Raw genomic sequence first — 13,107 nt, 5'->3', positions numbered from 1 at the left:
CAATACCCATCAATCACAATTAACACTTATGCTCAGCGTTCTTCGGAGAAGCTGCGGCTGAGCGGCAAAGCGCTTGGTTTCCGAACCGGGGAAACTGGGTTCGAATCTTGGTGAGGACAGATTAATTTCGGGATCTTTTTTGCTTGATGGCATTCGTAAATGGATCTCTTCAAATTTCACATAGTCAATATGACCATACCAGGCATACCTAGACATAGAGATTAATTCAGAAAAATATGGGTGGCCAAGTACATTATTACGGACAGTTTTCATTGTTTAAACTATTTTTATATTAGGTTTTTGCCTCGGAAAACATCTTTTGGTTCAGATCAACGATCGACAATTTTTTTATTTGCTCGGAAGTTGTTTCATAATTGTCATGCGCAACGCATTTGTTTCTTTTCTAACTTGCACATGGCGTCCGGTTGAAGGTTATCAAACCCAGTAGATAAACACCGTTACTTTTTCTTTTTATAAACATTCATATTAATATAACGACATCATCAGATCATAATCATGGGTAACGTGTCTGCAGCCGAGTCGACTAAATCCTCTGTAGATTTACCAGCACCACCTTTGTTACCACCCGGACCTCCAACTGAAATTCCAAAAGCAAGACCCAAAGAAACAGCAGGGACTGGAAATGAACCCGACACTAATCCAGGACTTTACGAAGATCTACACAAGCAAACTAAAGGCAGGCTTAATGAATAACTAGATGTAGATCTATAATCTATATTCTGATATTAAATCTTTTGAATGACGAAAAATGTGTAGATTTGTAGATCTAGAATTAGAATGTCTAGGTCTAGAAGTCTAGATTAGATACTTTAAATACTTTAATTTTAATTAATTTAAAGGGAAACTCCGATAGTTTTTCAAATGTTAGTTATTGATTTATTTAAATTCTGCGTAAAAAGTTGTAATAGTAAACATTATATCATTTTTTATTTAAATGCTCAGAAAATTTTATATTTAATAAATTAGACAGAAAATTCTTCACGCCCCCAAAAAAACGGGGTTCTGCGAGATTTTGTTTTAAGTTATTTCATGCGTCACTTCCCTAAACAATACTGAAAGAGAAACTTGATTTAACCAATGGTATCGCTTCATTCTTACAGTAGCTGTTAGGCTTAGTGATGGCCTAGTCCAGAGCTATGATACAGTTATATATATAAAATATAAACATGTATAGATAGATCCAAAAGCATTAGGATAACCAACTCAAGAAAAAAAAGCCACATTTTCATCTAAGCCTCTCCCTATCCCAAGAAGTAAATAGATCGTGTGTCTGAATGATTCGAACAAGCTGGTCAGTGTAAGGCTAGTCGAGACTACGTGTAGTCGGTCATGACAAGACAAGCAAGCGATAGTGTTTGTTGTGTGTTGAGTGGTCTGGCGAGAAAATACACATGTAAATCTACTTTTAATACGCATTTTTTCTTTGCTTACAAGATCCTAGATCTAACTGCATAGACAAAGATATATTTCTTTTACGAGAATGTAAACTTTGCTGTATGGTCTCCTGTTATACAATAAGTCAGTAGATTAAAACACCTTTGTGACGTCAAATAGAAACCTGGTGAAAGTCTGACTGTTTTGGATGCGCAGGAAAATTACGTCGGAAAAACATCAATTACTAAATTATTATTGCAAATTTAAAAAAAAGAAGAATATATTCATTATCTGTAAATCAAAACACATATTATATCAAAAATTGTCAAAACCATCGGAGTTTCCCTTTAAGAAAGTCTCAAGAAAGTTACACTACAGTACCGTTTTACCGTGATAGTCACATAGTGAGGAGTGTTCAGTGAAAAGGAAAGCACAAAAACTGAGTTCAGTGTAGAGCAGAGGTGGGCAACCTTTTTCTATCGAGGGCCGAAAAAAAAATTAAATTTAACAATGGCCCATTGATTGATTGAATGGGGAGCCGCATATATTATTATATTCTACATAGACTAGATCTATATAATATGTACTTACAATTTAGAAAAATAAGCTAGCTAACTCAACTGTTTATAATGTCTTTTAATTCACATTTATACTGTATTATACATTTATATTTCATTTTTTTAAACTCCCCATTTGAGGAATTACAAGAGTTAGAAATTTCTTGAACTAATTTTACGAATATTTTACAATCTTTTTACATCACAGCATTATCATTATGTGTAATCTGTGGCCACAACTGATTTCTGTAGGTGTCCGCATGTGGCCCGTGGGCAGTAATTTGCTCACCCCTGGTGTAGAGGAATGAAGTGACACAATTTATATTTTAAAATAAAATCGTAATTGTGGATAGTGATAGGAACACAGTTATTTTTATTGTCCATTAGTTGTAGTAGAGGAATCTGCTTTCAGTTGTTGTTTTTTTATGTTAAACCATCACTAAATAAAAAAATAAACTAAAAATTTCTCCTAGGTCCCAAAACTTGTTGCTCAGATATAAGACTCTACGATAGATCATTTTGAGATTTAACTAGTATGTATGTCCACATTTCCATATCAAAACTATAGTATTGTTACACTGTTAAGTTTTTAATATTCATTGTGCAAAACTCAAAAATTTGTTGCAATACTATTATTTGTGTGTGTGTAAATTATATATGATCTTCTGTTACAGAACTATTTCCTCAAGTTTTTGAAGGAGCCAAAGTTATAATAGCTAAAGGATTGAGCAGTCATTTCCAGATTAGTCACACCATGACTCTTAGTACTTTCTCTCCATCTGTATACCGCTTTGGTGCAACATACATAGGTCTTAAACAAATTTCACCCACTGAGGTAATCCCTGTGCTAGATTTCATACAAAAATAAATTTAAAACTAGAAATGTATAAATCAAGTGTGTGTATACATTTTTCAGAATTTTTTTTTTATAGTCTCATTATTAGGTTCAAATATTAATTTTTATAAGTTTCTATTTTCATGCAGTCATTTCCAGTCATGTTGGGAGATATTGACTCTAGTGGTAACATGAATGCTAATATCATCCATGCCATTACTGATCGTCTCAGGGCAAAGCTTGTAGCTCAGGTTTGTCTTAAGAATTAATTTTTTTTTTAGAATGTTTCCCACAAAAAAAAAAAAAGAAATCTAGCAACTTTGTAAAAAAGTATAAAAATGTTTCGTTAAATAATTTTTTTTAAGGCATTGCCAATATTTACTTTACATATGTATCTTGCATAGCATTATTCTTTTGTACCGATTCTTTTTGTTTTTCATTTGTTGGTTTTTGGTTATTTTTTTGCTATATGTTGAATATAAAATTTATTTAAGGTCTTGATTTTAAAAAATTTGTACCTTTTAATTCTTTTGATTCCTAGTACCTTCCATGCCTTCTTGTCATGGATAGCTTGATTTTTGACTATACAGTAGGACTTGAATTAATAATTTAATAAAAGTCTCAGAATGCATTTCTCTCCATATGTAAAAGGCATTTTCGTTTAACTGAAAAGTTAACATTTTTCAAGTGCTCCTGGAATAACCAAGGCAGTCATTAAACAAAATTAGTTAGTAGATTTTTCTTAGCAGCAGGAATGAACAGAAAAAGAAATTAGTTCAAAGCGTTTGTTAGCCACTGAAGTATATGTGCTTCAGTTATAGCAGGGGTTCTCTTGGGGGTCAATAGACAAATTGCCAGGGGTCGCCTAAGACCATCGAAAATATAGATTGTTCTTGTCTATTCTTCTATTGCTTTGTGTGTGTGGGTGTGTTAGGGGGTCGCGTCAGAGTGGGGGATTCTAAAAGGAGTCGCCGACCTTAAAAGGTTGAACCGCTGAGTTATAGGATTTAGTTATGTGTTGAGATAAATGTCAATTGTTGTCAGGTACTTAACACTTTCAGTGCAGCCTTATTCCCTGGGAGTAACCTCCCTAGCTCTGACTCTCAGAGAATAACTTGGTATATGGTATTAATTTCACCATCTCTAATGTTAAATGTTTTGGTTCTACTTTAAAAAAAAAAAAATTCAGATGTGTTATTTGTTTTGGTCGAAAACTAGATACTGTCTATTTTTACGAGACTTGGAGATAACTATTAATAATATAATGTCTTAGTTCATTTACTATTCTTTTATGAGATTTTAAGTGACAAAATGAATTTAGTTTTGTGATTTTTCTATATTTGTGGATTAAATAAACAAGAGAATCCATTTCCCTTTAAAATAGACTCATAATGTGAGTTTGACTATATATTATAAAATACAAAAATTCTGTTAGTTTTGTTATGGGAACATGTAAATCTGAGATTAAATAAAAGTTCTTTGTTTAGTTAAACATTAATTCTGCAGACAAGGGATTGAAGCTGAGAACTTTTCCCTTTAAAAGTACAGGGAGGATATGAAACTACCAGAACTTTTCCCTAGTTATTTCATTAAATTGAATTGTAGTTTTTTTTTTGTGGCCATGATAAAATAGAAATAGTAAAAGGCATATTTAATTGCATTTGTTTTTGTTTTTTTTGCTTTCATCTGACAGTTTCAACCTAATAAATGTGTGGGCCAACAGGTATCATTAGATTATAAGGGAGATGATTTTACTACCTCCCTTACTGCTGGAAATATAGATCCATTATCAGCATCAGGTAAATCAATTAATTTACTTAATTTATTTTAAAAAAATTAATGACAAAAATTGGCAATTTTTTACCATCAGGATATCTGGGAGTTTTTTTTTTCCTGTGCTGCCTTTAGGCGCTTAGTAAACACAACTCTGCTTGAGTCAGGTGTCGAACCTCGAGCCCCCTTCATAGGTAGCTAAGCCAAGTTCAAGCGTACTTGCCAACACAAGAATCATTTTTAAAAAATAACCAATTAGTTTATTAATTAACTATTGGTAATTAATTATTTTATTTGTTATCTCAAACAAGTATAAGCTGAATTAGTCCCCTTTAGAGGTCATCGCTCTAAAAGATATATAACTATACAATCTTCTCCAGTCATAAGTACCTCACTAGCAGAGTGGTTAAGCACGTCTGATGAGGAGGCATGTGATATACGTACGGTCCAATCTCATTTGTGGACCAGTTGGGGGAGAGGGTATCTGGGAGATTTTTTTTTCCGTGCTGCCTTTAGGCGCTCAGTAAACACAACTCTGCTTGAGTCAGGTGTCGAACCTCAAGGCCCCTTCATAGGTAGCTAAGCCAAGTTCAAGCGTACTTGGTTTCTCGACCACACTATTTCTCCGACACCCTATCTCGGATTAAGCTGAAACTTTGCGCAACCATTTCATTTATATGCCAACACAAGAATCAGTTTTATAAAATAACCAATTAGTTTATTAATTAACTATTGGTAATTAATTATTTTATTTGTTATCTCAAACAAGTATAAGCTGAATTAGTCCCCTTTAGAGGTCATCGCTCAAAAAGATATATAACTATACAATCTTCAATCTTCTCCAGTCATGAGTACCTCACTAGCAGAGTGGTTAAGCACGTCTGATGAGGAGGTATGAGATATGCAAGCTCCCCAGATTTATTGTTGGTCAATATCCGTACAAATTTAATTACATGACTGATCCAGACCTGCCTACCGTTACGCAAAATGCGTATTCGTTACGCAAAATCTCCCAAAAATGACCGTCAGTACGCAAATACGCATTTAACCTGTCGCGTTACGCATTTCGTATCCTTTCCCCCCTCTCTTGACTAGCTTACGAGCGGTCACGGAGGTCACGCTAAGCCGTCTTGTTGGGGGGGATAAACAGAAAAGGTAGGGGAACACATTGTGTCCAGATCTATACGTCGATTGGTTCTTAAAAGCAATTAGATTTAGTCAAGAAATGAAGAACGCGAGAGTGAGGGAGTGGCGGGTTGGTACCGTCAGTTAGCTGATACACCGACGTAACTTTTTTTTTTTGTAAGTTCATTAGTAGAAATTAATTATGTTGAATCCCTGATTCCCGTATTCATTTGTATAGAAAAAAATATCGAAGTGCTATTGATTCAAAACACATTGAGTGACATTGTAGATATCTAGTCTAGATCTAGATCTGGATTCTAGATCTAGAATCTAGATAACTTGTTATACAGAAATAGATCTAGCAAGTCATTACGTTATGTCATGATTCTCTACATTAGTAATTACTCTACAATCTAGATCCTATTTAGTTGTAGATCTAGACTAGTATGATTTAGATCATTTTAGATTGACTAGATTCTAGATCTAGATGGATAACAATTAACATCTACTACCATCTAGACTAGATTCTTAGTATAGAATAGATCAAGGATGAAGGTAGGCCTACTAAAGTTTGGAGTAGACCTACATTTGTAGCGGATCCACTGCATCGGTAACACTATTGAGCCCAGATTTAGAGTAAATTATATTCATTATATAGACATAGATCCAGATCTAGTCTAGATATCATCTCTATTGTCGTATTGATCTAGGTTTAGTTTGTAGATCTAATCATGACATCTAGATCTAATATTATATATATATATATATATATATATATATATATATATATATATATATATATATATATATATGAATGTATGACAAAATAGTGGATCGCGCAAGAGTTACGCATTCTGGTGCCAAAATATGCATTTTGACCATCAGCGTTACGCATTTGGACTTTTTTTGGTAGGCAGGTCTGCTGATCCAAACTAATTGAAACATCTACACTTCTTTATAAGCTTTTTAAAAAAAAAATTTTTTTATGTTTCTCTTGTTTAAAGTCTATTATATGTTACTGTACCAGGGTCTCAGTGTTAGGATACAGACTTGTACAAAATGAGAAAACATCAATTTTTGTCTAAGTGTTGATCTAAGTGTATCTGCTGAATATTTTATTTTTTTCTCTTGTTCTTATGTGAGCAGGTTTATTAGTTGGTCATTACCTTCAGCGTGTCACACCAAATCTTGCTCTGGGAGCTGAGATCATGTACCAGCGAGGACAGCAAGTACCTGGAGGGGAGATAGCTATCATGTCTTTAGCAAGTCGATTTTCAGGTATGTCAGAATTTTTCATTCTTAGCAGCAACTAATATCAAGTAGTTACATTTGTTTAAATCATATCAATTTCTTTTGCAATCCTCAAACTAGGATAGTTAATGCAATAATTTAAGTTAGTATTGACAATATAGGACATGATTCTATTATCCTCTTTATAATTTTAACTTTAAACAAAAATGTTTCCTATTTCCACATGAAGGTGAAAAGTGGCAACTGAGTGCTAACTTGAGTCCCATGGCAGGAAATCTCCACACTTGTTTTTATCAGAGAGTTCATGACAATTTACAAGTTGGAGTAGAATTAGAGACTAGCATACGCATGGCTGAGAGTACTGCAACTGTAGCTTATCAGATAGACATTCCTAAAGCTGATGTTGTATTCAGAGGTGAGTGTTACTTTCTACAGATAACCAACACAATTTTTTTTTTGTTGAAATCCTCAGCTCAAATCTTAGGGCGTTTATTAGGTCTTGAGCGAACATCTCATGTTTATAGACAGCTGGAGGGTTGGAACGACAAGTCTTAATGACTGAAACTGTTTAAGCCAGCGCTGAAGGCATCACTTTTGTATGCTGAAAATGCAATAGACTTTTTGTATGTAAGACTACAACCAGACTGCTAATCTTGAAACACTTAAATGAGTCTTTAAAACACCACCAAGTAAAATTTTACATATTCAAGTCTCATTATGATGAGATTTATGATTAATAATGACCACTTATTTCACTAATATGCTGTACTTTTACATGTAAAACATGGGTTGGTATATATCTTTTTTTTTTTATTATTTAAGTGTATCTTAGAAAATAATTACACACTTCACTATTAATGATGTGTGGTGGCTGATTGGTTAAGCGGTTAGCTTCTGAACTGAGGGGTCCTGTGTTCGAATCCTGGTGAAGATTAAGATTATTTAATTTCGGGATCTTTAGGGTGCTTCTGAGTCCACCCAGCTCTAAAAGGTACCAGACATTTGTTGGGGAAAAGTATAGGTGGTTGGTCATTGTGCTGGCCACATGACATCCTTGTTAATTGTGAGCCACAGAAGTAAATACTTTACATCATCTGCCTCATAGATTGCAAGGTCTGATAGGGGAACTGTTATTTGTGTACATCATTTGAACCTTTATCTGAAGTTGGTCCAGTAAAAACATGTCTTAATTCATTTACTCATCAAAAGTTACTCTAGTAACCTAGTAATTTAGGATAGTGACATGATTCTGTATAATACAGCTCTTCATGATATTTTTTATATGAAAAAAATTGTGTGTGTGTTTATATATTGCTGACCACTACATTCTAGTTTTGTATATTTCCATTGTGAAACTTAACTCTTATTGTTCATTTCTCTTTGCCAGGTCAACTAGACAGCAACTGGTGTATAGGAGGTGTCTTAGAGAAGAAACTAGCTCCTTTTCCCTTTACTCTTGCACTTAGTGGCTATGCCAACCATGTAAAAAGTCAATATCGCTTTGGCATTGGAATGATAATTGGATGAATCCAGCTGTTATTAGTTGTAGATCTTTTAGATTTTTTTTTTTAACAAAAGAATGGTGTTTTTCTAAGTGCAGACAGTGTATAGATTTCTAAGTGACCCAAACTGTTGGAACTTAAAGGAACAAATGTGTTATTCTACATGGCCTTGTTTTATGTTTTGCAGCTCTCTTCAGAGGATGCCAACTTATCTTTTTTATTTCATTTCTCGTTTGTTGGTTAACAAGTTCACCATTGAAGGCTGGAACTTGTTGACAATAAAATCTATTGTTTTCAAATTGATACTTTTTATAGCTAAATATTTTGTCCAAGAAGTAACGACTGTTGTCATTAAATCTACTCAATTTAATTTTTAAGGAAAATGTATTGAATAGGTTTTAGAAAGTTGACAGTGAAATTAGCTGACCATGTGGGATTTCAGTATTAAACATTGTTAATATATGTGAATGTTTTGGTTATATGGACTAAAGATCAAGAAATTTATAAAAAAATCACAATAATATACTAGTACCTAACACCTTTATTGCATGTGACAGTTTGTTTGTTTTTTCCTTAAAATTTGATCTGAAAATAAGTCATAGTTTTAAATCTGTTTCACTGTAAACTTGTGTTATGAGACTTCACACTTCGTTCACATTTTGTATACTATTTACAAAATTTTTGAACATTTATATATATATATATATATATATATATATATATATATATATATATATATATATATATATATATATATATATATATATATATACTGTTTCACAATCAATTGCATATTTTAGGTCTGAATATTTGATGAAGACTTTGGTCTTTGTGAGAAGTTTGAAAAACTAAGAGAAAAAGAAATTAAACTCCCTCATCTTTTCATGATCAAACTCTTCTTAAACATTTGCATAATGAGGTTTTTTAACATTTAAAGAACCCTTGTTCCTGTATAGCTAGTGTTATAGTGTGAGTAGCATTCTGGACTTCTAGAATAGAACTATTGGATGAATCATACAATTTTGCCTGGGTTGACCACTGTTTGCATTTTCACATGATCAAAATATCTAGTTTCATTTTAAAAGGTATCCCATAGATACATGATGCAATCATATTTCTGTACATTCATTTGTGTGTCGAAGTGATATCTCTGTCTAGGCTTGCAAGAACATGTGAGATACCATGTGTGTGCTTTGGATGATTTTATAACCACTGTAATAAAAAATTTGATCTTGTTTTGTGTGTGTATGTGTGTGCATCTAAAAGGTTTCAAAATGGAGACATATCTATTCAAATTTTATTAGTTGAAAGGACCACATTATCAATGCGAGATCTATTGTATTTGAAATGCTTTGAATATCTTTTGAACATCAGAGAAAAAGTGTTCAAGTTGAATGTCTTGCAATGTATGAAAAAGATATAAACATTTTAGCTCTCTTTAGACTTGGATCCTGGTGATATCTTAGTATACTTTGTGTTAACATGTGCATTAGTAGAAAACATTGATGTCTTAGTAGTCATAACAGATTATGTAACACTATAGTGTTTGTCTATAAACAAAATAATGTCTGATTTGAAAATTTAGCACAAACAAATCTATTATATGTGTTAAAATTGAGTTTTATCTATCTTATACATTACAGATGTTCCTTCCAAAAGGAAGAAAAAATGTCCTATGCGTATCCATACGTTTTGAGAGCTAGTCTTAAGTAGGAGATCTAACTGAGCAATTCTAAAATATCATCTTGAATTGCTCATTGTTGTGTATATGCATGTGTGTTAATGAACATACAATTAAATGGTTGAAATTTGACAAATAGAATGTCACAAGATTTAGCTACTTCAGAATAAGTAGAAGTGAAAATGTTATCAACTATAATTTTGTTTAGTGCGGTTCTATAATTCACTGTTGTATCATTTTTTTTTCCTTCACATTACTAGATATTATATTCTTATTAACTTCCATATTCTTTTAAACATTTGCAAACGTTGAATAAATATGTGATTACAAAGAATCTGTTTAATTAAAAAGTGTATTATGAATTGATTTACAAGCTTTTTAAAAACTTTATTACTTGAGGTAAATGTCATGTGGTATGTTATTATTCTCTATTGAAATATTTAGGGAACTATGCATTTAGCTACTTACACAATTTTCAGCGAATATTAGTTATTGTCTGCCAGCATCTAATCATGAAGTGCCTGTTGGGATTTTGTTTGACAGAATGGAAATTTTATAATTTATGTGATAAAAAAATTAAATAATAAAAAAAAATTGTATCCCTTACTTGTGATGACAATGAGATAAACCTGCTAAGCAACACATGCATTTTCAAATAAGTTTAACTCAATTAATAAAAGAACTTTGCACCTATCACCTTAAGAGAAGAGTAAGGATGAAATACCAATAACTATCTATTCTTATTGCCAAAGTCAATCTTATTTTGTGTCGAAAACATAAGTGGGGCTTTTAGTGCTGAAACAAATGAGGACTAAACAAACATAACATCTAACACATAATAATGGCACTAGGGATTGATAGTTATTGACAGAAGTTGAAGAAGATGGTGAAAGCTATGTGAAAATATGTTTATGATGTCCTGTTGTAATGGTGCAGTTTAAACAAGTCTTAGTCTTTGGAAGAATCCTCCAATTTGTGTTAAGACTGTTAGTGTGGAGAAATAGGAGAAGCTTTAAGAAGGTCACATAATTACTGATTTGAAAGGTTCTTTTGGGGGACCTGGGTAGTAGTTGGATCACCTCTGTGGACCTGTGTTGCTTCTAGGGGATGTGTTGCAATGTTTGAAGTCTGATTTTAGTTCTCAACAGAGGTTATCAAGATTTCAACTTATTTTCTTGACATTCTCTCAATAACTTTTGTACCTTATTGCTAATATTATATTTTACACATGCTTATGTCAAAAACAATAGTATAGAGGTATGCATAAAGTTTTATAATTTTACTTAGCCACGATCAAGATTTTGTGGCAGATGAAATACATAAATATTTACTCTTGCCTCAAGTATTTAGACTTTTATATATTCTTAGTGAAGATGTTACTTATCTTACTCGCTCAAATTCTGAAATGCTAGACTGAAACACACATTTTTTATAATCCATGTATGGCTAAGATTATGCTTGTGATAAAAGTTTGTACACATTATTTGTCCCACACCCAATCTCGAATTAAGCTGAGATTTTGCACAATTATTACTTTTACCCGACAACACAAGAATAAAAAAAATTAACTAATAAGTTTATTAAGTACTGGTAACTATTTTATTTTTTGGTATCGAACAAGTTAAAGAAATTGTAATTGACAGGTGTGGTGGTATAAGTTGAATTAGTCCCCTTGAGGACTCTTGAACCCTTACTAAACTTTTTTTTTATGCATTTAAAAAATGATCATATAAACATTCACCAATATACCCTCTTCTTCCTGCCCCTAATCCCAACTGGTCAAGACTAATGATAGGATCATAGCACATTGAAGAAAGCTAAACAAAACCAATAGGTTAAAATATTTCTAATCCACAGATTTATTGTTAAATACGATTACATGACAAATTGATACAATCACACCTAATATAAGCTTTTTTTTTTAATTCCAACTTGTGGTGGCCAAAACATTATAAATTTAATAATTACTAAAACCTTGTAATATCCAATGTCTAATGATGTTTTATTATCAGAAGTAGGTTTATATTTTAATTCAAATAAATTTAGCGGCATTTAGACATACTAATATGGACATGATTCATTAGGAATCTTGGATAAGACTTTTTTTCTTGTAATGTGTGTTTTACAATCATTTACAATTCTACAATTTTTGTTCTCATGGAGATTAACATAAATCTGTTTTCATTTGTCCGTTTTGCATATACCTATACATAAGGTTAGCCATTTTAAGTTAAAAAAAATACTGGGCTTTAATTATAATGATATGCAAAAGTGAGGTTTTGATAGTTAAAATGTCCAGATTGTCAATAGTATTTTATTTAAATTATTTTTTTTTACATAGTTTTGGTTCTTCCTTGGGGGAGGAGAGTTGGGTTGCCCAGTAAGCCAAGAAGTGAAAATATTCCAAACATTTTAAGGACTTAAAATCAAAGATTGGCCAATCAGCCACTCACATGTAGGTTTAATCCTCGAGTGGGGCTGAAAACCATTTTTTAATACCAAAAGTTTAGAGTCTGCAGATTTGAGAAAGGCTAAACAATTTCCAAGTCTCTAGGGCAGCAGCCCAACAGACAGTTCCTACAACAGACCTGCATGAAAGAATTGAATAAGCCAGAGCTTCCTACAAACACCTACAGGCTGAGTTCTGTGGGGAGAAAAGAGGAAACTGTTTGTTGTGTTCTTTTTTGACCGCCCCAGACTTGCTGATTTCTATTTTAACAGGTCTGGGAAGCCACTAATGTGTAACCTATATGGTGATGTGTGCATTAATGCACAAAAGCAGAGTTTTCAGGAGAGGATTCGAGCCTCTCATTTCCTAACCGAAATAGTTTTATGATAATCTCCATTTTGACCAAGAGTTTTGGAAAAATACATATCTATGGGCCATGTGATTCTCTATCTCCTCATACAAATTACAATCTAATTTTCAATACACAATGGCTATCACGTGACAGTGTTTTCCCATTGTTTTATCAATATTATCACGTG

General features: G+C 32.6%; 1 protein-coding gene across 1 annotated transcript; it reads left to right on the top strand.

Annotated features, from left to right (window-relative positions):
* Positions 1-391: 391 nt before the first annotated feature.
* LOC106058317 (mitochondrial import receptor subunit TOM40 homolog 1-like) lies at positions 392-10,485 on the top strand. The gene is made up of 7 exons (XM_056009426.1): positions 392-697; positions 2,627-2,787; positions 2,937-3,038; positions 4,481-4,586; positions 6,832-6,963; positions 7,166-7,351; positions 8,324-10,485. The coding sequence occupies exons 1-7, from the start codon at positions 517-519 to the stop codon at positions 8,461-8,463; spliced, it is 1,008 nt and encodes a 335-aa protein (XP_055865401.1). The 5' UTR covers positions 392-516; the 3' UTR covers positions 8,464-10,485.
* Positions 10,486-13,107: the final 2,622 nt, after the last annotated feature.

This window comes from Biomphalaria glabrata, chromosome 14 (genome assembly GCF_947242115.1).
Source record: "Biomphalaria glabrata chromosome 14, xgBioGlab47.1, whole genome shotgun sequence".
Taxonomy (NCBI): domain Eukaryota; kingdom Metazoa; phylum Mollusca; class Gastropoda; family Planorbidae; genus Biomphalaria; species Biomphalaria glabrata.
This window is presented reverse-complemented; position numbering and strand designations above follow the sequence as displayed.

Bases quoted from the DNA above. Each gene is read 5' to 3' on its own strand.
- LOC106058317 (XM_056009426.1), top strand. From the start codon at position 517: ATGGGTAACGTGTCTGCAGCCGAGTCGACTAAATCCTCTGTAGATTTA. The intron at 2,788-2,936 runs GTAATCCCTGTG...ATTTTCATGCAG, and splicing joins AACAAATTTCACCCACTGAG to TCATTTCCAGTCATGTTGGG. The intron at 6,964-7,165 runs GTATGTCAGAAT...TTCCACATGAAG, and splicing joins TTTAGCAAGTCGATTTTCAG to GTGAAAAGTGGCAACTGAGT.